This window comes from Aulonocara stuartgranti, assembly GCF_965226115.1.
Source record: "Aulonocara stuartgranti genome assembly, chromosome: 19".
In the NCBI taxonomy this organism is placed as follows: Eukaryota; Metazoa; Chordata; class Actinopteri; order Cichliformes; family Cichlidae; genus Aulonocara; species Aulonocara stuartgranti.
The window spans coordinates 6,318,212-6,345,547 of record NC_138955.1 but is presented as its reverse complement, the minus strand read 5'-3'; the positions used below and the strand labels follow the sequence as shown (position 1 = coordinate 6,345,547).

General features: G+C 39.7%; 1 protein-coding gene across 1 annotated transcript; it reads right to left on the bottom strand.

Moving 5' to 3' along the window:
• LOC309696235 (uncharacterized protein) lies at positions 1-22,215 on the bottom strand. Its single transcript, XM_082517387.1, has 26 exons — positions 22,207-22,215; positions 21,860-21,964; positions 21,510-21,652; positions 21,158-21,355; positions 20,879-21,070; positions 20,282-20,447; positions 20,062-20,167; positions 19,763-19,856; positions 18,853-18,963; positions 16,699-16,936; positions 16,306-16,448; positions 15,897-16,094; positions 15,586-15,777; positions 15,121-15,286; positions 14,895-15,000; positions 13,044-13,141; positions 4,244-4,324; positions 3,867-3,920; positions 2,325-2,369; positions 1,953-2,057; positions 1,612-1,754; positions 1,265-1,462; positions 980-1,171; positions 742-907; positions 527-632; positions 1-312 (listed from the first exon to the last, which is right to left on the bottom strand). The coding sequence occupies exons 2-26, from the start codon at positions 21,957-21,959 to the stop codon at positions 213-215; spliced, it is 3,441 nt and encodes a 1,146-aa protein (XP_082373513.1). The 5' UTR covers positions 21,960-21,964; positions 22,207-22,215; the 3' UTR covers positions 1-212.
• Positions 22,216-27,336: the final 5,121 nt, after the last annotated feature.

Below are 27,336 nucleotides of genomic sequence, written 5' to 3'. Positions count from 1 at the left end.
TAAATGTTTGCATCTCAGTTTATTTACTTTTTGGACGTAAAATTATATATTTCGACCACATTGAAGAAAATCCTAGACTAACACTAACCTGGATTGAATAAATCTTAAATGTTCACATATATTTCGGATTATGTAAACAAAGGTTTAAGATTAACATGAGTACATTTTGTTCAAATGGAAAAACAAATGTAGCTGAGTTTGTTTCCACCACTTCAGACCAGAGGGTAGCTTGCTGCACTAGCAATCCCACACTGGTTGAGTTTGTTCCTGCTCATCTTAATGTATCCCATCTGTCCCCATCCAAGACCCCAGCTACAGAAAGACAGAAAATAACAACATTTAGCAGGTAAAACTCAGTTATGTTCACACTAATAGTTGAACAGCATGCAGCGACATAATGATCCGTATTACGCTGTGAAACCACAAATAAGATGCCTTTATATGCAGCTGTGCATCAGCACTCAGTGAATGTTAGCAGGAATGAAGTGCATGAATTCAAATATGACCGTCACCTGTGGGTATTTACCTGTTCTTGACCAGCCAGTAGTCATGTCCATTCTCAGTACCATAACCCACAGCCAGCACACCATGGTCCAATTCTAGGCTGCTGCACCCAGGTTCATCATACACTCCTTTAAATACAGGTGAATTAGACTGACAGGTGTAAAGAACAAATAAAACACTTCTCAGTTCTTGTACTATTTGAAGAAATCTTCCAAAACAGTGTTTCAATGTCTGCACCTGATGTATAGAACTGGAATGACATCTGAGAAGCATCAATTGCCACAGAAACCGGTCCGATGGTGGCCACAGCCTCCTTCAGGGCTTCTTCATTAAATTTACTCACATCAACATAGCCGCTGCATGTGGCACCAACACTTGCAGGGTTATAGCGACAGATCCGGTCCTAATTGAGAAATTATTTACATCAACAAGAGATTTGGTGTGATATGGTTTTGACATACTGCTGTCGATTTACCTCAGCCTCATAAGGGTAGGATGCCTCAGTGTCAATTCCTCCATTGGCTTCGATGTACTGGAAAGCAGAGTCCATCCAGCCTCCATTGCAGCCCATGTTTCCATATGAGCCAGAGCAGTCGACCAACTGCTGCTCACTCAGAGACACCAGCGTTCCTGTCTTCCTGAAGTGCTGACCCTCCAGTGCACCAGTCTGCAACAAGAATGAGTCAGTTTTTAAAAAGGCAACAGTCGAGCAAAGTTTCCCGCTTTATAACAGTAGGAAGACTGATTCCAATATACTCACTGCACTGAAGGCCCAGCAGGAGCCACACTGCTTCTGATCCTTGACACCAGTGACATATCCCTTATCCCTCCAGTCAACAGTGTCGGGCAGATCAATACCTTCAGGCAAGCGAAGGAAGGTAGAGCCACGGCGAGGCAGAGAAGCATTGAAAGATCCAAGGCAGCCCCGGGAAACCAGCTGTTTATACTCTTCATTTTCCTGATAAAGAAGAACAAAATTATTGGGGTTTAACTGTAATTTTTAAAGCCGCTGTATGCAAATTGTAACCAAAATTACTCATGGCTATTCTAGTAATGAACTTTGATGTGTCATTCTGAAACCTGACTGGCTTCTGTTTCTACACATACCATGTCAGCAAAGTAGGTCATACCAAGCCGGTAGGATTTGAAGCCCTGATCAGCCAAGATGTTGTGCATTAGCACAAGTTTGCGGTTGGTGAGCCAGATCTGCTTACGGTGACTCTCCTCTGATGGAGAATCGTAGGATTTTCCTGTCAGTCGGAAAAGTGAAATATCAGAAACAGAATAAAAGAAAATCACGTGTAATCGATCATTAATGAATAAAATTTTAATTTAAGCTAAAAGGTTTTCTTTCATTTGAGACATTATTGTAAAAACCACAAAGCATGATCAGTAGCTTCTGACATAAACCTTCAATATAAGAGTAGAGAAAGAGTCTGCTGTCTCACCAAACTTGAGCTTCCAGGCGTGAAACTCCAGATCTTCCAGAGAGATGCTGGCACAGCTGGATACAGCCAGAACAGCAGAAACAACAAGCAGCAACTTCATCTTGACTGAACACAAACGGAAAAAGACAGAAATCCTTTGTGACTTACAGGAAACCACACAGGCATTTTCTGATCTTTTTCACATCAGCATTAAAATATTTTCTGTCAAAATGCTGGATGTCATTTTCATACTACCATACTTTGTGCTCTGTCTCAGTTCCAGTTTCTTTTTAATCTCTTCCTGTAATTCTTTCTCGAAATAATGAATCTTTGCATTACTGAAAGTGTATTTGGACCTGTCTATGTGTTATCATCTGTGCTGCAGCTACTTACCTGTCTCGTTGTCTTTGTCTGTTGTGAAGACTGAAGAATAACCACCTGTGTGAGATACAGCTCTGTGTCAGAGAGGTGTTTTTATTTACCTGACTACCTGTTATGATTACTTCATACCAGTCAGTCAGGTGTTTTTCAGCAGCTCTTCAAAGAAGAGAAGGAATGTTAGGCACTGAAATAGAAAAAGGTGGAGCTATACATTAAGAGGAGGATCGCACAGTGCCACAAATTTAAGAAAACGTTTTATTCAGCCTCAGCAAAAACAAGGAACTTAAGTGTCATGAATCATCAGGAGGACATGATCAGCGTTTCAGTAGCTTGTTGCAGGATTTGACAATGTTAAGATTTCACAGAATGTCTGGCTTTTTACACCTCTCACAGTTGTTCACTGAAGTGATTAGGTGGAGGACCCTTCATGACAATCAGCATTTCTTGGTCTTCTTTGGTCTCACAAAGTTTTTGCAGGTGTTTCTGGGCTCAGTGACAAAACAGTCCTAGACTGATATATATTGTGACTATTCAAACGGACAAAAAAGGCTGTGGTATATTCTCCCGTTGGTCTACTTAAAAACACTATTCTCTAAATGCCACTACTCTGAAATTTGATTTTATTCATTGAAAATGTCTTTTCCCCTATTGAAATGTGGCATAGATACCTCTGCTTGATCTTCCATTGGCATATTCAGTTTCGCCTCTTTTGGTCCAATCCTGTTATAATGTAATGTTTTTTACACCTCTCACAGTTGTTCACTGAAGTATTGATGAGGTGATTAGGTGGAGGAACCTTCATGATAATCAGCATTTCCTGGTCTTCTTTGTTTTGCATGTGTTTCTGAGCTCAGTGACAAAACAGTTCTAGACTTATATATATTGTCACCATCATCTATTCATATGAGCAAAAAAGGCTGTGGTATAAGAAAACATAAGCAGCTGAAAACGATATGCACAACATAAAAGGCTGAACCGTGATCACTCTGAATACTCATATCATTTATTATGTCTGTATAACTGAGTGATTTTAAACATAAAGCACGAGCAGAGGAAGAACTTTGACGGAAAATTTAACTTGTGATTAAACCAGTGCAGCTTGTCAAACATGTTTTGACTGTTTTTGCCATTACTGTCATCCATTTCTTTCCCTTCTCAGTTCTCAGAATTACACTGTTATTGAATTTCTAATCAACCAACATGTATGAAGAAAGAAAATAAATGTCTCTGTCCTGTTCCACTTTTTGAAAATAAATGTTAATAAAAAACACTCTAATAGTGTCACAATCCAGGCCGCAGATTGTGTGGAGGTTGTGGTGTGTGTAACCAGATGCAGATGAGTGAGGCAGAATTAAACTTTAACGAAAAGCGAGCACTTCTTGTCGCTGAAAACGAAAACATAAACCAAAAGAAAGGAAAAAGGAAGGAAGAAACTAACATAAAACTTGAACTGGGAAAATAAGTGCATGAAACATGAAATCCCCGAACACATGGACCATAGAAACACAGGGAAGGTTAACCGACGATCTTGACAATGAACAAAGGGAAACTCACACAATAAATGCACATGAAGGTGATGAGGGAAGTGGAAACACACAGGGAACACAGCTGGAACGAGTTAAGGCGTAACGAGACAAAGGAATTAAAACAGAACACACTGAACACAAGATGAGAGACTGTCAAAATAAAACAGGAAACATGCAGATTAAGACACATAGTCTTGACACTGGGACCAAGGAACAGACGTGGAAACGGAACTGGGAGAGGAAAACAATGACATAACTGGGACGCGGAGTGAGGGACACAGAGGGAGAGGGAGATGACGGGCTGGGGAGAACATGCACAACTCAGACAAGGGAGACATGGAATGAAACATGGGAACAGAAAAGGGAGACACGGACAAAACTTAAAGAACATACACAGACTCTCACAGGAGACACAAAAGGAACCTGACACAAGAATGCGTAACCTAGACCAGTGGTGTCCAACTCCAGGCCTCGAGGGCCGGTGTGCTGCAGATTTAGATGTGTCCTTGATCCATCACAGCTGATTCAAATGGCTAAATTACCTCCTCAACATGTCTTGAAGTTCTCCAGAGGCCTGGTAATGAAGTAATCATTTGATTCAGGTGTGTTGAAGGTCCTGAATCGATTCGATCCACAATTCAATTCAGTTCGATTCGATTTGATTCAATTCGATTTGAATATGGGAAATTTTGCCTCAGACAGTCAGAAATATTATAATTCAGATCAGTACATTTACATATTTTTGTATCTATAAAAAGGAAGCTGACACACGCAAGACTTTATCAAAGGTGTGAGCATCACAGCAGATGCCTTTGTGTCAAAGTAGCTGAGGATAAAACACAGAAAAACATGAAGATGATTTTCCTGGCTTGGGATTTTATAAAAATATTCTGCAGTACATCAAAAATGAAAGAAAACCATCAATTAACATATGAACATTACCTCTGAAGTTACAGCAGTTTTATTAGAGACACGGCTAAGCGTTTTGCATTTTGCATAATTTTAAAAAGTTTAAATTTGTTCAGGAGCCCATTGAACAGCAGAAATTAGGTTTTCTTTTCAGAAGTAAGTAAAAGGGAAAAAAGCGTATTAGCTGTGCTCGACAAGCTCAGGCTCGTCAAATTATGCTTGATTATGACTATTTAACTTTGCACACTTGACAGTTGGCTGCTTTAAATTTCTATTGTCTTTTTTACATAACAGTCAGCCAGACTTAGCCTCCATTACGGTGTTATATGTCCACATCGCCTTTCAGTTTTATGTCTCTGTCCTTTCCTGCATGTGATCAATGAATGTAAAAAAAAAAAAAAAAAATTCAAATCACAACATGCTGAAGGAAGTAAAACTGTAACTGAGGAAGCACAAAACGTTAAATTCAGACAGGAGAATCCAGAGAGGAGACATTCATCTACAAAAGTTTTCAGTTTATATCTTTCATCTAATGTTTGCAAACCAAAGGCCATAGAAGCAGGAAGTATTTGAGACTGCTTCTGAAACATCAGACTTTTGGACAACATAAATGGTTTATTTAGAATTATTTATGTTGACTCAAACTAGCTTATGAACCCAAAATAATGTCAAGATGTTTGCTTTGCGCATGACTTGTACTCCGCATTTCTACTTTAACCACAGATTGGAGTGTTTGTTATTATTAGCAGCTTTTCCAGCTTTTTTTAACAGGCATGCTTTTGCATCTTTAGTCATTTAAAAAAAATAGAGAGTGATAGACACAGAGTCCACCAAATTTGCTCTTCAATGAAACTAAAATGTAATCCATGCAGACTCTACACTAAAAGCTTGGGGCTAATCAGCTAATCTGATTTGTAAAAATCTTTGGATTGACCAACAGACAACAGATTCTAAATCTAAATTCCACTGCATGGTTATTAAGCCACGCACCACCAACAAAGTAAAACACACAAAAGTAAATGTTTACATCTTAGTGTCAAACATTTATTTATTTACATGTGTTTGCAGTCATTATAAGGTTAGTCCATTAAACACAAACAAAACACCAGAAACCGAACCAGAAATAAAACTTAAAAAAGATCATTTGATTTTTAAGTAAATTATATGCCCCCTGCCCCTTATTTCCATCTGTTCAGATCAAAGGGTAACTTGGAAATAAGCCCAGAACAATTGAAATTGTTCCTGCTCATCCTAATGTAGCCCATCTCTCCCCATCCAAGACCCCACTGCCCCAGAAAGAAACAAATGAACAGCATTCAGCAGCTAAAACTCAGCTGTGTTCACATTAACCTCATGTGAAGACATAACAATCTGATTAACAAAAGATGCCTTTTGTAGCTGTGTATCAGCACTTGGCGAATGTTAGCAGGAATGAAGTGCATGAATTAAAAAATGTCGGTATTTAGCTGTTCTTGATCAGCCGGGAGTCATGTCCTTTGTAAGAACCGTAACCCACAGTGAGCACACCACGGTCCAAATCGGTGCTGCTTCATCGTACATACCTTAAAATACATGTTAGTTAGGGGTGAGTGATGGTGACTGATGGGTTTAAAATAACAAGAAAAAAAAAATTTCTTGTTTTATTTGAAGATACTTTCAAAAGTGTTTTAATGATTGTACCTGATTGGTAGAATTGGAAGGACTCATGAGAAGCACCAATGGCCACAGAAACCGGTCTAATGATGACCACAGCCTCCTTCAGGGCTTCTTCATGTTACCTATGACTACCTGTTATGATTGCTTCATACAGGTCAGTCAGCAGAGCTGGGGGGTGGGGGGGGCAGCTCTTGAAGGAAGATAAGGAATGCCAGGCACTGAAATAGAAAAAGGTGGAGCTATACATCAAGAGGATGATCGCACGACGCCGCTTATTTAAGGAAGTGTTTTATGCAGCCTCAGCAAGAATGAGGAACTTAAGTGTCATGAATCATCACGAGGGCATGCTCAGCTTCTCAGCAGTTTGTTGCAGGATTTGAAAATGTTAAGATTTCACAGAACGTCTGGCTTTTTACACCTCTCACAGTTGTTCACTGAAGTAATTAGGTGGAGGAACCTTCATGACAGTCAGCATTTCCTGGTCTTCTTTTGTCTGAAGTAGTTTTTGCAGGTGTTTCTGGGCTAAGTGACACACACAGTCCTAGACTTAAATATATTGTGACCAACATCTTGAAAGGCAGTGGTATATTTCTCCTGTTGGTCTGCTTACAAACACTCTCTTAATATCACTACTCTAAAATTAGAATTTTACAGTGAAAATGTCTTTTCCTCTTTTGAGATGTGAGATTTTGAGAATCTAACTACCTTTTACCTAAATACATTTGATGCCATTCATTCCTGAATCATAATGATAGATAAAGAAATATATAGGTCAAACTTCACATTACCAACCACCTTCACTGAACAAATTAGCTGTGCTGTAAAGAGGAGTCCAACTAAGAGGTGGACAAACATTTTTCCCATTACTTGTAAGTGGCGAAACCAGCATCCAAGGTCCTCTGCCAATTTATTCAGGTAATGTAGTTATTTTTTTATTAATTAGAAATACATAAAAATACAAACAAAAGTGTTTTTTTTCCCTTTCAGGCTTGCCAGGGACACGGAGGACTGTGGTTGGCAGTTCCATTTCCCCTGTGAGATTATTCTGTTATCATGTTGTCTTGTGTCTGTGGTTAAAGTGGTTGAATTGTGTTGACTGCTGTGGGTCATATAGTGTCCTTTAGTCTAGATTGTGTGCTGTGTATGTAGCTTAGTTTCCATTATATTTTTGGGTTAAAGGAATGTGACCATTTTTGGATTTGTTAGACAGGTGTGCATTACCCTGTACCCTTGATCTGCTGTGAATGTGTTGCACTGTTTCTTGGCATTTCATGCTGCTGAATCATGGAGAGAGTGTTGTGTGCAAGGGACCCTGTGCCGATGGTGGAGGAGGCAGACCACATTCCATACCCCCACCTTTGCGGAGAGCAGAAAGACAGGGAGCCGAGGTCATAACATAGGCGCCATAACAGAGAAAGAATGTGAATGTTTAGGCTATATAGAGGCTATAAGAAGCTGAGTAACCCGTCACCATTTTGAGATTTGCTGTGACCCTCTGCATGCATGTCTCCCCATCCGGATGGTTTATGCTCATTGTATGGAAATAAATGATTGTTGATTGAGCATTTATACACCGAGTATTGTCCTTCCTTCAGCCCAAAGATTAAAAGAATTGGGAGATTTTAACACCCCCCACAACTCCTGACAACAAGTCTAAGTGTCTTCCCAGAAGCAAACTCTGCCACACACTAAAGACCTTTCTCATACAAATACACAAACACCAGGGACTCACTATGTGCAGTAACCTCGAATGTCTACATCTACATATATCTGCATGGGCTCTTATCTTATTCATATCACTGGTAGCTTTTTGTTCATTATTTCTAAATTTTGAATTCCATTATACACATTTTTTTTGTGATTTAGTTGTCAGTTGTTTAGGTTGTTGTAGTGCTGTGTCACTGTGGACTTATTTAATTTTTCCTTCTCATGTTACATCATGGGGCAGCACGGCGGCACGGTAGTTAGCACTGTTGCTGCACAGCAGGAAGGTCCTGAGTTCAATTCCACCATCAGGCAGGGGTCTTTCTGTGTGGAGTTTGCATGTTCTTCGTGTTTGCGTGGGTTCCCTCCGGGTACTCCGGCTTCCTCCCACATGCAGTTTGTGGGGATAGGTTAATTGATTAATCCAAATTGCCCATAGGTGTGAGTGCGACTGGTTGTCTGTGTCTCTATGTGTTAGCCCTGCGACAGACTGGTGACCTGTCCAGGGTGTACCCCACCTCTCGCCCTATGACAGCTGGGATAGGCTCCAGCGCCCCCCGTGACCCTGAAAAGGATAAGCGGAAGCGAATGGATGGATGGATGTTACATCATGTCTTAGAAAAAAATTTAACCTCTTGAATCTTGATTAATTGATCACCAGTCACACAATGCATCTAATATCAGTTATATTGAACTAGTGCATACGGAGAAAACATAAAATTTCCAGTTTATCAAGCAAGCCTCTCCTCTCAGCTCTTTCATACACTTCTCATGATCTCTTGAGTGTCACACATTCACATTTTTTTTGAAATACTGAATACTGGTTATGTCTGTTGAGCCACCTCTGGCGCCCTCTTGTGATGTCCCCTTGTATTTCTTGTCAGATTGTTTCTACAGACTGTGATCATTTCTGACAAGAGCAACACCAGCTTCACTCATGCCAGTGGATTGAAAAGTGACCAAGTGATCATGGGCCACTGCAATTAACTGCCTGGGATTTTCATGTAAACTTTGAACAACACAAAATCATTGAACTTCACCTTGTTGTTGAAGGCATTTCACATTATGTCAAACATAAACTCGTTCTTTACAGTCATATTAAAACAGGAAGAATACCCACTTTAAATTCTAAGGTTTTAAAAAGGGCTTAAAATTAGGTAAATTAAACCTTTGCATAAACTACAAAGCGTGACATATTACACCAAGCCATTATTTAATTCTCAAAAATTCAGCCACAATGCAGAATCAGGGTTTTGAAACAGCTAATGCTTCCTTCCAAAAGAAGTCTTTAGGGTGTATTTCTCTGCAAGGTGCTGAGAATTAAATGTACTTGAACCCACTGCTGTACATTCTGTTAAGCTATGACTGCTCAGTCACAGTCTAATTTGGATCAGAGTTTACATTTTTTTAGTTGGACAGAATACTACTCATCCAACATTTTATTTGATTTAAAATCCATAAAACATTACAGACTATCGATTCTGATGAAGCAAATGAAGTTAATATTTCATGGAAAATTTTTTAGTAATAATGGATTGCATTTCGGGACCCCGAAAAGCGCTTTACAATTCCACTATTCATTGACTCTCACATTCATACACTGGTGAAGGCAAGCTGCAGTTGTAGCCACAGCTGCCCTGGGGCAGGCTGACAGAAGCGAGGCTGCCATATCGCGCCATCGGCCCCTCTGGCCAACACCAGTAGGCGGTAGGTGAAGTGTCTTTCCCAAGGACACAACGACCGAGACTGTCCGAGCCGGGGCTCGAACCGGCAACCTTCCAATTACAGGACGAACAACCAAAGGGCGACCGTGGCTCAGGGGGTTGGGAATCGCATCTGTAACCGGAAGGTCGCCGGTTCGATCCCTGGGCTCTCTGGCCTGGTCGTTGTGTCCTTGGGCAAGACACTTTACCCTACTTGCCTACTGGTGTTGGCCAGAGGGGCCGATGGCGCGATATGGCAGCCTCGCTTCTGTCAGTCTGCCCCAGGGCACCTGTGGCTACAACTGTAGCCCCAGGCAGTAATCACATATTTTTGAATCCACAGGTCCTGTTTGTAATTTAAACTAACTTGTCACCTTAGCTTGGAAAATCTCATTAAGAATGTGTGACAAAGGTTAAAGAGAAGAAGTTTTTGTCTTAATTTCTATTCTTCATCTATTAAAAAAAAAAAAGAATACAAACGACAACAAACTATATCCCTTTATTTTATGTGTACCTGTAGTGATGACGAGCAAATGTCAGATTGATTTTTAAAGATAATCAAATTAAAGGTTTTAGACACTAAAGAAAACATTAGCAGCTGAGAACGATATGCAAACCAATATAAAAAAGGCTGAACCTTGATCACTTTGATTACTCATATCATTTATTATGCCTGTATAACTGAGTGATGAGCAGAGGAAGAAAAGAAGCGGCTGAACTATGCAAAGTTCGTAAACTGAACTTTAACTTCTGAATAAACCAGTGCAACCTGTCAAACATGTTTCAGTGTAAAGACTGTTATTGCCGTTACTGTCATCCACACATTTTTGTCCTCAATTTCCAGAATTACATGTTCAGTGAACTTCAGGTTGAAACCAACCTGTCCTGCCCTATTCTGTCTGTTCGTTTTTTGAAAATAAATGATAATAAAAACACTATGGCATGTAGACATGGTCATATGTAGCGAATAACTGGAAACTGCACAGTGTTTAAGTTGGACTCTAACACATTAACTGACCAGACGAACTGTATATGAGTTATTAAGGGATTGAGGACATAATAAACATGCACAGTCAAACCCATTTTCCCACCAAAGAAGGTGAACTTCTTAAGTTGCTGAGCTTCATGAACAAGGTTTGGGGAATGTAACAAAGCCTTTCAACTAGGTTTCAATAAATGCAATCACATACTGATTGTTTTGTTTAAACAAACATTTAACAATCTAACAAACATTTTTTTTCAAATTAGTACATAATGGTTTAATACAAATGATGCCATGTTCTGAACAAGTGGACTGCATCTCTAGAAAAGTGGAGGTCAGGTGGAAGGTCTTCTTTGGTATTAAGTCATTTATGCAGAACTCTGAGGTGCATTTAGAGTTAATGTTGAATGGTATGTGGGCAGATATTAGATTAGCTCCCAAACAAAGGCTAACAGTTGAGGTAAGAATATTACAACCAGAAGAAGCCAAGCACAATAGTTTGCAAAATGAAAGTTTTATTCAGCAGGTCTCAACTGAAATAAGTGGTTACACTATTAAGACCCAGATTTACTAAATCAAGAAAAATCGCGTGTGTACATGTGTCTGTAATCTTTATCTCATGCAGTGTGAAAGTGCATGCAGTTGAATTTGTGTCCACCACTAAAAACAGTCTTGCATTAGAGCACAGTAAATACAGTGAAATTTATGTGCACTCTCCATGGTGCTAAAATTATAACCGTTTAATTTTGTGTAATAAAACTTTATAAAGGAGAAACATTTCTTGCGCCTGACTGAGGTCTGAATATTCCTAGGCCACTCTTCTGTGGAACGAGCTTCCAGTTTGGACTCGGGACACAGACACTGTCTCTACTTTAAAGATTGGGCTTAAAACTTTCCTTTTTGCTAAATCATAAAGCTAAGGATGGATCAGGTGACCCTGAATCCTTCCTTAGTAATGCTGCAATAGGGGTAGGCTGCTGGGGGACTCCCATGATGCATTGCTTTTCAGTCACCTTTTTCACTCACTATGTGTTAATAGACCTCTCTGCATTGAATCATACTTGTTATAGTGACTTTTCCAAGAAGTCACTTGGATGAGCGACGAAATGTTTCTCCCTCCGAAAACAGACAGAATCAGCTATTGCATCAGCGCTTGAGGATATTCTGAGGGAGGGACAGGTGAAGGTAAGGAGTTTTTTAATAAACATTTTCAATGGTTAATGGCACGATATATCACACATTTCTCAACATCAAGCAAGATTAAATCAAGCATTGCTGAACATTTTAACAGAAGCTTTAACCTTCCTGTCGTGTTTGGGTCAAATCTGACTGATTTACATCTTAAAACAACTTAAAATCATGGTATGAGCCTTGTTTGTGCTGGAGTGATGGATTCTTTCAATAAATCCCAGAAAATCAGTTTGGTTTTATTTTCCACAACAAACAGCATGTAATTAATTTGCTTAAGTGTAATGATATGCTATTTATACATATTGGTGACTCTCAAAGTTGAGCCAATGGGAACTCAATTGGAATCCATGAAATACCAAATAAATGTTGAAAACCCACATGGATTTTAGAGAAATGTATCAGCAGTACATAATTTGATTTGACTGATACATTTTACCAATGATTTAATATTGTTAACATAGTAAATCCACCCACTCACACACCTGATAAGGAAGGAACAGCAAAAGGTGCATTATTCAGCAATATCATTTCATTGGTATTAATAAGTATTTAAACATTTCTAAATGAAACAAAACTGTCACTGACAACTCTACAGAAAAAGCCAGCAGATATTCAGTAAATCTGCTTTATTCTGGATTAAACACAAAAATCTGCAGAAAACTGGATAGAAATGCATCCCACAAGGGCTGAGGTTCTCTTTCTGAATAAAGCTGATTGATCAACGGATTAATAGTTCTAATGGTAACATCACAAGATGGTTATTAAGTCATACCCACCACTACAGTAAAAACGCAAATGTAAATGTTTATATCTCAATGTGAATTGCAGTTTTGGGAAAAGAGAGACTGGTTGACACCATAAAAAAGATACTGTCTTATAACTCAGTTAATTTAGATAAAACTAAAAAACTAATACCCATAACCACGATCCTATAGTAAGCTGTAGTGTACTGTAAAAACATACCGTTTGATTATCAGAAGTTACATATGCTTAAATGGTATTTTAAGTAATTGTTTGTCAAATAAGGACAAAATGAGGATGCGTTTACTCCCACCTCATTAGACCAGAGGGCAGATTCCTCGAGTGGCAATCCCACACTGGTTGTACTTGTTCCTGCTCATCTTAATGTATCCCATCTCTCCCCATCCAAGTCCCCAGCTACAGAAAGAAACAAATTAACAACATTTAGCAGCTACAGTGGGGCAAAAAAGTATTTAGTCAGCCACCGATTGTGCAAGTTCCCCCACTTAAAATGATGACAGAGGTCAGTAATTTGCACCAGAGGTACACTTCAACTGTGAGAGACAGAATGTGAAAAAAAAATCCATGAATTCACATGGTAGGATTTGTAAAGAATTTATTCGTAAATTAGGGTGGAAAATAAGTATTTGGTCACCTCAAACAAGGAAAATCTCTGGCTCTCACAGACCTGAAACATCTTCTGTAAGAAGCTTTTCTGTCCCCCACTCGTTACCTGTATGAATGGCACCTGTTTGAACTCATCATCTGTATAAAAGACACCTGTCCACAGCCTCAAACAGTCAGACTCCAAGCTCCGCCATGGCCAAGACCAAAGAGCTTTCGAAGGACACCAGGAAAAGTATTGTAGACCTGCACCAGACTGGGAAGAGTGAATCTACAATAGGCAAGCAGCTTGGTGTGAAAAAATCAACTGTGGGAGCAATCATCAGAAAATGGAAGACATACAAGACCACTGATAATCTCCCACGATCTGGGGCTCCACGCAAGATCTCATCCCGTGGGGTCAAAATGATCATGAGAACGGTGAGCAAAGATCCCAGAACCACACGGGGGGACCTGGTGAATGACCTGCAGAGAGCTGGGACCAAAGTAACAAAGGTCACCATCAGTAACACACTACAACGGCAGGGAATCAAATCCCGCAGTGCCAGACGTGTTCCGCTGCTGAAGCCAGTGCATGTCCAGGCCCGTCTGAAGTTTGCCAGAGAGCACATGGATGATACAGCAGAGGATTGGGAGAATGTCATGTGGTCAGATGAAACCAAAGTAGAACTTTTTGGTATAAACTCAACTCGTCGTGTTTGGAGGACGAAGAATACTGAGTTGCATCCCAAGAACACCATACCTACTGTGAAGCATGGGGGTGGAAACATCATGCTATGGGGCTGTTTTTCTGCCAAGGGGACAGGACGACTGATCCGTGTTAAGGACAGAATGAATGGGGCCATGTATCGTGAGATTTTGAGCCAAAACCTCCTTCCATCAGTGAGAACTTTGAAGATGAAACGAGGCTGGGTCTTCCAACATGACAATGATCCAAAACACACCACCCGGGCAACAAAGGAGTGGCTCCGTAAGAAGCATTTGAAAGTCCTGGAGTGGCCTAGCCAGTCTCCAGACCTCAACCCCATAGAAAATCTGTGGCGGGAGTTGAAAGTCTGTGTTGCTCGGCGACAGCCCCAAAACATCACTGCTCTCGAGAAGATCTGCATGGAGGAATGGGCCAAAATACCAGCTACTGTGTGTGCAAACCTGGTAAAGACCTATAGTAAACGTTTGACCTCTGTTATTGCCAACAAAGGTTATGTTACAAAGTATTGAGTTGTATTTTTGTTATTGACCAAATACTTATTTTCCACCCTGATTTACGAATAAATTCTTTACAAATCCTACCATGTGGATTCATGGATTTTTTTTTCACATTCTGTCTCTCACAGTTGAAGTGTACCTCTGGTGCAAATTACTGACCTCTGTCATCATTTTAGGTGGGGGAACTTGCACAATCGGTGGCTGACTAAATACTTTTTTGCCCCACTGTAAAGCTCACACTTCATGTTCATGTATACGTATCTGTGTATCACCTCTCAGTGAATATTGTAAAGAATGAAATGAACGAATTAAAATATGAGCATCACATGTGGGTATTTACCTGTTCTTGACCAGCCAGTAGTCGTGTCCAGTCAAAGTACCATAACCTACAAGCAGCACAGCATGGCCCAAACGTGTGCTGCTGCAGGCCGGCTCATCATACAATCCTGTAAATACATGTCAATCAGACTTACAGGTATAAAGAATAAATTAAGCACCTTCAATTTCTTTTTCTATTTGAAGATATTTTTCTTGGTACTTTCCCCAAAGTGTGTCAATGTCTGCACCTGAATGGTAGAGTTGAAACGATCGATGAGAAGCATCAATGGACACAGATATCGGTCCAAAGGTAGCCACAGCAGACTTCAGTGCAGCTTCATCAGAGTTACTCACATGAACATAGCTAGTGCATTTGGCACCAATAGCATTGGGGTTGTAACGGCATAGTCCATCCTAATTGAGAGAAAATATGTTATAATTTACTATAATTTACTATACTAGATTGAATTGTATTTGAAAGAAGTACAGTAAGTAGTAAGTAGTACTACTTTACAAGTCTTGGAACTACTATATATTTTAGCCAGAAACCATCATGACTACCACCGTCTGAATGAGCACATGGCGGTTTCAACTTTGATATTTAGCAAGATGATCATAGTCAGGTAATGAACACCTGAAAATGTACGTTCAAAGATTTTGTTTTAGGAGATCTGGTGTGACAGCAGGTTTTTGAGACATTGCTGTCTAATTACCCTAGCCTCATAAGGGTAGGACGCCTCAGTGTCAATTCCTCCATTGTATATAATGTAGTGAAAAGCCTGGTATGACAAGCCTCCTTGGCAGCCGTGGTTCCCAAAGCTGCGAGAGCAGTCCACCAACTGCTGTTCACTCAGAGACACCAATTTTCCTGTCTTCCTGAAGTGCTGACCCTCCAGTGCACCAGTCTGCAATAAACATGAGTTCATCTTAATCCAGAATATATAGCTGATTATACAATATAATTAAGTTGAGCAACGTTTGCCAAATTACAACAAGTAGAGAACACTAAGTTATATGTACTGACTGCACTGAAGGCCCAGCAGGAGCCACACTTCTTCTGATCCTTGACATCAGTGACATATCCCTTTTCTCTCCAGTCAACAGTGTCGGGCAGATCAATATCTTCAGGTAGCCGGAGAAACGCAGAACCATTGTGAGGCAAGGAAACATTGAGGGAACCAAGGCAGCCCTGGGAAATCAGGTGCTTGTATTCCTCATTTTCCTAATAATAATAATAATAATACATTTTATTTGAAAGCGCCTTTCAGAACACTCATGGACACTGTACATGGTAGAATAATAAAAGCAACATAATAACATAACATAATGAAGAAGGACATTTTTTTTTCTTTTCAAATATCATTTTTGCAATCAAAATTTAAATGTTTTTAAAAAGGATTAAACATAACTGGCACATGTTTTTCCGTACATACCATGTCAGCAAAGTAGGTCATACCGAGGCGGTATGACTTGAAACCCTGGTCTGCTAATATGTTGTGAATTAGCACAAATTCACGGTTGTTGAGCCAGATCTGCTTCCGATGAGCCTCCTCTGATGGAGAGTCATAGGACTTTTCTGCCAGTTGGAAAATGAAAAAATCATAAAGAGAACAAAGGAATTATGAATAAAGAATAAAAATTGAATTTCTGGTAAGAGATACCCTTTTATTCCTTTTAAACTTTTCTATAAGCAAACGTAAGGGTTAGTTCACATTTTTTCTCAGAATTTGAGGTTTACTAAGCATATTTTAAAGACCACAAAACATGAACAACAGCATTTCACCCAAGGCTAAACTAAAAGAGGAGAAAAGGGTCTACTGTCTCACCAAACTTGAGCTTCCATGCATGAAACTCCAGATCTCCAAGAGAGATGCTGGCACAGCTGGTCACAGCCAAAAAAGCAGTAACAACTAGAAGCAACTTCATCTTGATTGAAGACAAGCAGAAAAATACAGATCCTTTTGTCTTGCAGAAAACCACACAAAATGTTGCAAAGATTGAGGTTAAGCCAGTTCGGGCTTGGGTACTGTAGTTCTGTATCAGAGAAACAGAGTTCCTATATGGCTAACTATAATAGTTGTATTCCAGTTTGGTGACTCACAACAGTTCAAAAACATAGTGAAAGAATTTCAGGTGCAGTAAAAGGTGGAGCTATACATTTGGAGAAGGATCACATGATGTTTGCATGATGTCACTCTTTTAACAAAAGTTTTCTTCCTTTCAGCTGATTAGGTATTAGTTATGTCATGACAATCACAAATTTAACAATCCAATCAGAGAACAGGTGGGTTTGGCTGTTGGTGGGGTGCTTTACTGAGCTTCAGGTCCTGGAGGAATAAATGCCCTTCCACCCCATCGACATGTAGCACTGAGAATGGACATGAATACTGAGTGGTCAAGATCAGGTAAAACCCCTTTCAAATTTTAAGGTTTTACAGTGTTCTTAAAATGAGGTAACCACAACCTCATATGAGCTACAAAACATAACATGTTACACCATGTCATTATTTCTTTAACAAAAAGTGTGCAAAATGCTGAAGCACATTGTGTGCAAAGGCTAAAGTATATGCTTACTTACCACCCTTACATGCCTCCCTACAGAGGAGGCTCTGGCCTTTTACAAGTGTACAGTGGAGAGCATCAAGAGCCTGAAAAATAATTTTAAAGTAAACACATTGATTGCTCATTTACGCCTTACATGCCTCTGCTTAGACTTTCAGACTGCCCTCTGGTGGACAAACATTAGCACAAATGGAGGGTTGTTTCGGTTGTCTTTACTTTAAAAATAAATAAACCTTTGATTTTATATATTTCAGTAGCATTTTACTCTCGCATAACAACAACAACAACAACAACAACAACAATAATAATAATAATAATAATAATAATAATAATAATAATAATAATAATAATAATAATAATAATAATAATAATAATAATAATAATAATAATAATAATAATAATAAAGGGCAGCACGGTGGCATGGTGGTTAGCACTGTTGCCGCACAGCAAGAAGGTCCTGAGTTCAATTCCAACATCAGGCCGGGGTCTTTCTGTGTGGAGTTTGCATGTTCTCCCCGTGTTTGCGTGGGTTCCCTCCGGGTACTCCGGCTTCCTCCCACCGTCCAAAGACATGCAGCTTGAGGGGATAGGTTAATTGGAAAATCCAAATTGCCATTGTGTGAATGTGCGAGTGAATGTGAGTGCGAATGGTTGTCTGTCCCTGTGTGTTGGCCCTGCGACAGACTGGCGACCTGTCCAGGGTGTACCCCGCCTCTCGCCCTATGACAGCTGGGATAGGCTCCAGCGCCCCCCGCGACCCTGAAAAGGATAAGCGGAAGCGAATGGATGGATGGATGAATAATAATAAATCGTTTTTCTCAGTGGAGGCTCAGCTACCCAGCATTTTTGAATTTGTTTATTCATTTGGTTTACCTATATATTCTGTGTTTGATTCCTGGTTTGTTTATTGTGTATATTTCTTTTATGTATTCTTAGCGTATTAAGGTTTGTTCTGTTTTTCTACTAGCTATAGAGTTTACTGTAATTCCTTCCTCACGCCTCCATCCTGTCTTCTCAAGCCTTCCATATAATGGTCATTTATGTGTCTCTATTTTTCCTTTACAGTTTTCTCAATTGTTAAATGTGCACTATTTTAGTTTTAGCTGAAATAGCTCCACACATGGCTCTGCTTATAATCACCCATTATTGTCAACTAAGTGAGCTGTGATACATTTATACAGGATATTTTGCGTATCACTATGACAGGTGGGAAAAGAAGTAGTTCCTACCAATCATTTACAGAATCCCAGTAATAAAGTTACTTTTCCACTGTTTTTCAGTTCATGAAAAATTACAAATTTATCACAAATGACTAAAATATCAATATTTTAATATGAGAATTGATTCTAGAACATAAATATCTTGTGTCAGAGGCATCAATATTTCACACCACTACTGAATGGCCCAGTCCATCAAACCGTCATTGCCACCACTGTTTCCATGGTTGCTAACGAATCAACCAACTGCTTCTTACTTAAAGCCACCAGCTCTCTAATCTTCCTGAAGTTCTGAACCTCCAATGTGTAAGTCTGCAATAAGGATGAGTCATTTTAAGCCAGACAGGAGTTGAGCAAAGTTTCTTATGTTACAATATGAACAAGTAGTATCAAAGTATCCACTCTGCTCCATTTTCTTTGAGCTTTTAGGGAAGACGAGGCACATGGGAACATAGCTAGGATGAATTAGACCTAACGAGACTGGGAAGCAAAATCAAATACACTGCACACGGGATGAAAGACTGTCAAAATAAAACAGGAAGTACACGACACAGAAATGGGGAAAAGCAAAAGATAAAACACGAGGAGAGGAAAAAGGGAAAAGGGGAAGGAAGATGAAGCACAGCGACATGACTAAGACACACAGAGCACTAGGGACAAAACAGTCTCTCACAAGTGACACAGAGGTGAGACAAAGACACAAGAGAAACCTCACAGACACACAAGAAAACTTAAAAACATAGAAAGAACTAAACTAGGTGCTAAACTTTAAAAACTTGAACTTAAACCGTCATAATACGAAGAGTCACAAAACACAAAAATAACTGGGGAACACAAAAGTCTGCAGCTGCATTCCACAGGTGCTAAACATTTATGTCTAGATGATGGATTGATGAACAGAACACAGTTTGACAATTTATGTATTTATTTTAACTTGTATTTGTCTTATTTATGAATTTATTCCATTAAACACTGATGCAGGAAAAGAGAGGTTCTTGACCCGACAAATAAAATTATGTTTAGTTACATAACACGGTTAAAAACTTTAAACTAAATTTTGGTCAAATCAGAGGGAACAACTGAGGATAGGTTTCTTCCGACCTCTTCAGACCAGAGGGTACGTTGCATCAGAAGAAATCCCACACTGGTTGGATTTGTTCCTGCTCATCTTAATGTATCCCTTGTCTCCCCATCTGAGACCCCAGCTGCAGAAAGAAACAAATTACACAGTTTAACAACATTTAGCAGCTAAAAATTAATAGTGTTCACACTAACAGTCCAAAAGCATGTGGAGAAATAATGATCTGCATAAATAAGATGCCTTTACATATTTTTGTATCAGCACTCAGTGAATGTTAGAAGTAGTGAAGTGCATGAATTAAAATATGAGCATCACATGGGAGTAAATACCTGTTCTTGATCAACCAGTAGTCATGTCCATCTTCTGTACCATAACCCACAGCCAGCACATCGTGGTTCAACACTGTCTTGCTGCAGTCGGGCTCATCATACACTCCTGCAAATACATGTCAATCAGACTGAACAAAAGAACAAATGAAGCATTTCACATTTCTTTTCCAATTTAAAAATGTTTCTCTGCACTTTACAAATATTTTTTCAATGTCTGCACCTGATTGGTAGAATCTGAATGAGTTATGAGAAGCATCGATGCCAACAGATATTGGTCCGATAGTGGCCACAGCCTCCTTCAGGGCGTCTTCATTACTGGGTTCCACTTCAACATAGCCAGTGCATTTGGCACCAATACCATCAGGCTTGTAATGGCATTGTTGACCCTAATACAGAGAACATATGCAATCATAAGTTTCTACTGCTGTCACATATTTATATTAGCAAACAGAGGCTTTCCAAAAGCTGTTAAAAATAGATTTTGAAAGAAGTTAATAAAGTAGCTCATGCTGTGAGTTTTACAGGGCTTGGAGCTACCATATGTTTTGGCAGTACTGTACAGCCTTTCATGCATGGCCATTATTAACACCACTGTCTGAATGAGCTGATTTGCATTTATAATTCTGATATTTACAATGTGATGATATTCAGGTGATAAAGACCTGACTGCATATATTCAAGGTTTGTGATTTAAATCACAGAAGAAACAGGTGCGTGTGTGTGTGTGTGTGTGTGTGTGTGTGTGTGTGTGTGTGTGTGTGTGTGTGTGTGTGTGTGTGTGTGTGTGTGTGTGTTTGATATATTGCTATTTATTTACCTTAGCCTCATAAGGGTAGGATGTCTCAGTGTCAATTCCTCCATTGGCTTGGATGTACTGAAAGGCCCGCTTCACTGATCCTCCTTTGCAGCCATTGTTGCCAAAGCTGTGAGAGCAGTCCATTAACTGCTGCTCACTCAGAGACACCAGCTTTCCTGTCTTCCTGAAGTGCTGACTCTCCAGTACACCAGTCTTCAGTAAGGACGAGTCGATTTCAAACCAGGCAACAGTTTTGGTTTCCCAAAGTTGCCCAAACAACACAAAATTTTATGTACTCACTGTACTGAAGGCCCAGCAGGAGCCACATATCTTCTGATCCTTGACTTCAGTGACATATCCCTTATCCCTCCAGTCAACAGTGTCGGGCAGATCAGTACCTTCAGGCAGGCGAAAGAAGCTAGAGCCACGCTGAGGCAGAGAAGCATTAAAGGAGCCAAGGTAGCTTTGGGAAATCAGCTGTTTGTACTCTTCATGTTCCTGATAAAGAGGGAAGACATTCATGGGGGTTTTATCAAACAAAGTTGTTGTTTGGTTTTTTTGTATCCTCACATGCTAATTGCATCAAAAAAGACAGATAACAACTGAATTGGTGAAGGGTAAAATCTGAATGATCTCTTTTTTGTACACATACCATGTCAGCAAAGTGGGTCATCCCAAGGTGGTAGGATTTCAAACCCTGGTCTGCCAAGATGTTGTGCACTAGCACATGTTTGCGGTTGTTGAGCCAGATCTGCTTCCGGTGAGCCTCCTCTGACTCAGAGTCATATGACTTTTCTGCAAGTTGGAAAAGGAAATTATGAGAAACAGAACAATTTTTTGATTCGCTAACATATTTCCTTTGATTTGAATCTTATAAACTTTTACATAACTGGATGAGTCAAGTTTGAGGTTTGGACAGTGTCTTAAAGAACACAAAACATGATCAGAAGCTTCTGAAAAAACACAAAAACAAAAGAGGAGAAAAAGTGTCTGCTGTCTCACCAAACTTGAGTTTCCAGGCGCGAAACTCCAGATCTTCCAGAGAGATGCTGGCACAGCTGGCTACAGCCAGAACAGCAGAAACAACAAGCAGCAACTTCATCTTGACTGAACACAAAGAAACGGATCCTTTGTGACTTGTAGGAAACCACATCAGTTTTAAAATGCTTTCTGTCACTTTAAATGGATGTTGGATGTCACTTCCAAAGTACGACAGTAACATCTCTCTCTCCAAACCTTTTGCAAATTAATAATTCTTTGTTTTTCTTTGTTTTTTTTCATCATTATATTACTGAAAAGTGCATTTACACACTCGCCTATGTGTCTAATTACGTGCTGTAGCTACTTACCTGTCTCAGTGTCCGTGGTTGATATAGGTCTGCGTCAGAGAGAACGTCTTATATAGCAGACCACTAGTATGACTGCAGTATTCCAGTCAGGTCAGGACAGGAGTAAAGTAAAGAAAGCGAAAGAATGTTAAGTACTGAAATAGAAAAAGGTGGAGGTGTCAGGGTCCCTCAGTCCTCCTTGGCTTCTCCCCTATGATTGGGTCTTCTGTCTGTCTTTTCCCATTTTTTCCTCTGTCTGTGTTCGTTTGTGTGTCTCTGTGTTTGGAAACTAAATCCAGGATATCACTTACAAAACAAAACCCACCTCACTCACTCTGTTGGATAACCCCACCAAAGCTATCAGTTTCTATGATTTGAAGCCCCCATCACCCTGTTGGTCCATGGTCACCCTTGGTTACGACCCAACAATCCGCACATCAACTGAGAAACAAAATGAGTCTGGATGGAGGCTGTCTTTCCATAAGAACTGTTTAAAATCCACTCTCCCTTCAGATTCTACAGCCCCTGAACCAAACCCACCTGAAAACGCAGGTGGGTTTGGTTCAGGGTTCCAAACTGTTTATCGTGATTTGGCTGAAGTTTTCAGAAAGGATCTCACTCTGTCTCTTCCTCCACATCTGTCTGTCACTTGATGAGAATTAGGCAGGGGGTTAGTGGAAGATGGCCTTCAATACCCATCACAGACACTTCAAACACCTGGTAATGCCCTTTGGACTAACTAACACACCTGCTGTTTTTCAGGCCCTAGTTAATGACGTTGTCTGGCATTTCATAAATTGTTTCATGTTTGTCTACCTGGATAACATCTTATTTTTCTCACGATCTCTCTCAGAACATAAAATCACTTAAGGTTTGTCCTGCAGCAGCTGCACAAGAAGTTGTTTCTAAAAGGCAAATTTTATGTTGACAGTGTATCTTTGCTGGGCTACAGGAAAGATACATTGTTGGGCTACCAAAGGGACATCTCAAACCAGGCCCAGCAAAGGTGCAAGCAGTCATGGACTGGCCATTGCCTGAGAACTGCAGATGTTGCAACGTTTCCTTGGTTTTGCTAACTTTACTGGGACTTCAGTAAAGTTGCCATGCCTCTAACCCAACTTGCCAAATCACAGTTCCAGTGAACCCCAGCAGCTCAGTCGTCCTTCGACTTTCTCAAACAACACTTCACTTCTGCTCCCATCCTTTCTCAACCAAACCTCTCACAACAGTGGATGTGGATGCATTAGATTCTGGAGTGGGAGCCATCTTTTTCTCTTGTCGTCTATTCCCTGCGGAGCAAAATTATGACGTTAGATCTGGATCTGAAACTCTTGCATACCTCGAAACGGCGAATGGGCTTTGTTTTTTACCCTCTTGAATTTTCCTGCAACGTACAGGCCAAGCTCTTTAAACAAGCTAGTCGACTGTGTAAACCTGAATTCTGTGTGTAGAGACCAGTTTTCCTTTTTTTAAAACTGGTATCTATTTGCTGATTTGGTCATAATTTTATTATTTTTTTAAATGTAGTATTGTAGTCTCAAATGGTTTATTGTTTTTTTATTAAATAATATGCAAAAATACAGATTACACATATTTGACTTGATGGTGGAAACTGGATTGGCAGTCTGTCCAACAAAAAAAAACACATAAATGCAAATTTATGATTGAAACAAAAATGTCATCCATGACAGGTCTACAGGGAAAATGGGGACCCTTCAGCTTTATTCTTTTGGGAACACAAAAGTCTGCAGAAAACTATAAATGTATCCCACACACGCTTAACATTTCTCTGTTGATACTGGATGATACTGACCATAGTTTCTAATGCTAAAAACCACTTCATGGGTAATAAGCTACACACTACCAACACAACGTAACAAACACAATTACAATTTTTACATCTTAGTATAAAGCATTCTTTTTATTTATTTAACATGCATTTGATGTCTTTATGACGTTATTCCGTTAAGCACCAATGCAGGAAAAGAGTGCTTCTTGACACCATAAATCAAATGATGTTTGGTTACATAACTTGGTTAAAAACATTCATATACATTTTGGTCAAAGCAGAAGGAAGCAATGAAGATGAGTTTCTTCTGAAATCTTCAGACCAAAGATATTGGAATTACTTTGGAATTAGCAATTCCACACTGGTTGGTTGTTCCTGCTTATCTTAATGTTTCCTTTCTCTCCCCATTCAAGGCCCCAACTACAGACTTGGTTTGATAAGTGAGACACTCTGGAAAATATGTTCTTACTCCAGGACGTATCTCAGAAACTAAGATACTTTTACACCACACAAATTATATTTTTTCATCTCTGTTCACAAGTTTCTGGATTTCTTTTTTGTAAGACTAAGACTGAACTTTTTTTTTTCTTTTTTTGCATTTCTGGAAAAGTTCACATTCTCTGTGTCTCAGTGTCAGTTAGCACTATTCCTTCAGTCAATACTGTTGGTTAGATCAGTACCTTCAGGTAGGCAAAGATAGGTCGAGCCTCAGCGAGGCAGAGAAGCATTGAAGGAGACGCGCAACCCAGGGAAACCAGCTGTTTGCACTCTTCATGTTCCTGGTAAACAGGGAAAAATTATGGGGATTTTATCCAAAAGTTGGACCCTGGTCTGCCAAGATGTTTTGCTCTAGTGCAAACTTGCGGTTGTTGAGCCAGACCTGTTTCTAGTGAACCTCCTCTGACCTAGATCATAGTCATATGACTTTTCTACCAATTGGAAAAGGAGATTATGAGAAAAACAGAAAAAAGAAATTAATCTTTTTTTTTTATCTGCTAACATGTTTCCTTTTATTTTAGTCTTAGAAACTTTTACACAAGTAAACACATGGGTGAGCATTTCTTTGTTTGAGTTTGAGGCTTGGACAGCATCTTTAAGAACATAAAACATGATCAGAAGCTTCTGACAAAAATCGAAAATAAAAGAGAAGAAAGAGAGTCTGCTGTCTCACCAAACTTGAGTTTCCAAGCGTGAAGCTCCAGATCTCTCAGAGAGATGCTGGCACAGCAGGTTACAGCAGAACAGCAGAAAAAACAAGCAGCAACTTCATATTGACTGAGAAGAAGCAGAAAAAGACAGAGGCATAGCCAGCTTCTCTACACTTTCATGGCAGGATTTGACAATATTCAAAAGAGGTAGTCACAGAATGTTTGGCTTTTCCACCTCCCACGGGGGGCTAGATGGTCAGGTGCAGAAAAGTTCATGACAGTCAGTCAGACAGATAATTTTCTTTGGTTTCAAGTAATTTTTGCAAATCTCAGTTCCATAAAATCCTTATCTTCAGTTTAGTTTAATCTAAGCAGCATATTTATTTAGTATTTAAAATCAAATCTGCATTATGTCTGGGACAACACTGGATACATTTACACATGGAGACATATTTCACTACCAGGCCTGCAGGTCTGCAGAGAGGCTGGGGGTACTGCTCCAGCTATAGCAGCCATCTGTCCCTAAGACCTCCAGGCTGGTTGAAACCCCTGAGGATGTGTTGATGCTCCTGTCAGGAGACAGACACACGCTCTACTTTTAAGATTAGGCTTAAACATTCATTTTTGAGAAACCATATAGTTATGGCTCGATCAGGTGACCCTGAATCCTCCCTTAGTTATGCTGCAATAGGCATAGGCTGCTGGGGGACTCCCATGATGCATTGAGTTTTTCCTTTTCAGTCACCTTTCTCACTCACTATGTGTTGATAGACCTCTCTGCATTGAATTGTGCTTGTTATTAATCTCTGTCTCTCTTCCACAGCATGTCTTTTATCCTGTCTTCCTTCTCTCACCCCAACTGGTGGCAGCAGATGGCCCCGCCCCTCCCTGAGCCTGGCTCTGCCGGAGGTTTCTTCCTGTTAAAAGGGAGTTTTTCCTTCCCACTGTCGCCAAAGTGCTTGCTCATAGGGGTCATATGATTGGTGGGTTTTTTCTCTGTATCTATTATTGTAGGGTCTGCCTTACAATATAAAGAACATTGAGGCAACTGTTTCCAATTGAATTGGACTGAATTGATTTGAATGACTTTTAATGACCATGGTACCTGTTGAGGATTATAGTTCTCGTTAATTCTCATTAATTGTGCAAATGCTCAGAAAATAAAACAAGATTGGCACATTAATGCACTTTCAAACCCTTTTAAAAGTACCCATCTTGCTTCAGGTGGGGCATCCTCTGCCATTCTAGAATCAGCAGTTAGAAAGCGTTCAGTGAAGCTTCCTGCTTTCAGGATGACAGCTGCTCCAAGTTTGTCAGCCAGCTGGTGCAGGTGTTGAGCCATGCTTTTCCTCACTGTGGCACAGTGATGACTGAGAAAGGACAATATTAGACACACAACTCTGGGTACTGTATCGCTAGTTAAACAGAGTTAATCAGAATCCAAACATGGATGCAGTTTTCCACCTTGGCTAAAAGCGCCAGATTGATCTCCTCATGAATAAAGTCACAGGAAGTCTGCGCAAGCTTCAGCGGTAGAGTTTGGCCTGTTTGAAAATATTCAGTGTTGAAAATTATATATACAGATTGCATGTATATAAATAATATTTTCTGTTATTACAAAAATACCAGAAATGTCAAAATTAAAGGTAGCTTATTATCCGTAACTATGATTTTTAATAAACAAATTCCATCATAATTAATACACACGGTGAATTTCATAAGTATAGAAGACCTCCTGTGACGTTTGTTATTTTTCAAGAAAGGTCATAATCATTGTGTTATAAACCTGTTCTAACTATCATTTGCTTTATTTTGGGTTTTGATTAGCTTAAAAAAGTGTTTGGTTACACTATCTATGAAGTTTTGAGGTCACCAAAGAATTTATTCTGTTTGTCTCCATCAGCTGAAGAAACTGGAAAAATGTGATGTTTGTCACACAAATTTTAAGCTAGCTAAATGCTGAGAGATATTCTTACCTTAAAATAATTGTTATTTTAATAATGGAGTGGAGATCAGTATGTATGTCTCAATAATAACCATACAAATTCTGTAAGTAATGCGATATCAAATGTCTCAACAAACTGAACCTGGGAAACATTGGCTTTACTCATTGGAGAACACAAAAGTCTCCAGAAAACTAGAAACGCATCCCATGGGTGCTGAACGTTTCTGCCTGGATGATGGATTGATCGACAGAGCACAGTTTCATAGCTT

Excerpts from the sequence above, each read along its gene's own strand:
- LOC309696235 (XM_082517387.1), bottom strand. The coding sequence starts at position 21,959 with ATGAAGTTGCTGCTTGTTGTTTCTGCTGTTCTGGCTGTAGCCAGCTGT. Across the intron at positions 19,857-20,061 it reads TACTGGTTGATCAAGAACAG|CTGGGGTCTCAGATGGGGAG; the intron begins GTATTTACTCCC and ends TTCTTTCTGCAG. Across the intron at positions 908-979 it reads CCTACCCTTATGAGGCTGAG|GACCGGATCTGTCGCTATAA; the intron begins GTAAATCGACAG and ends TTTCTCAATTAG.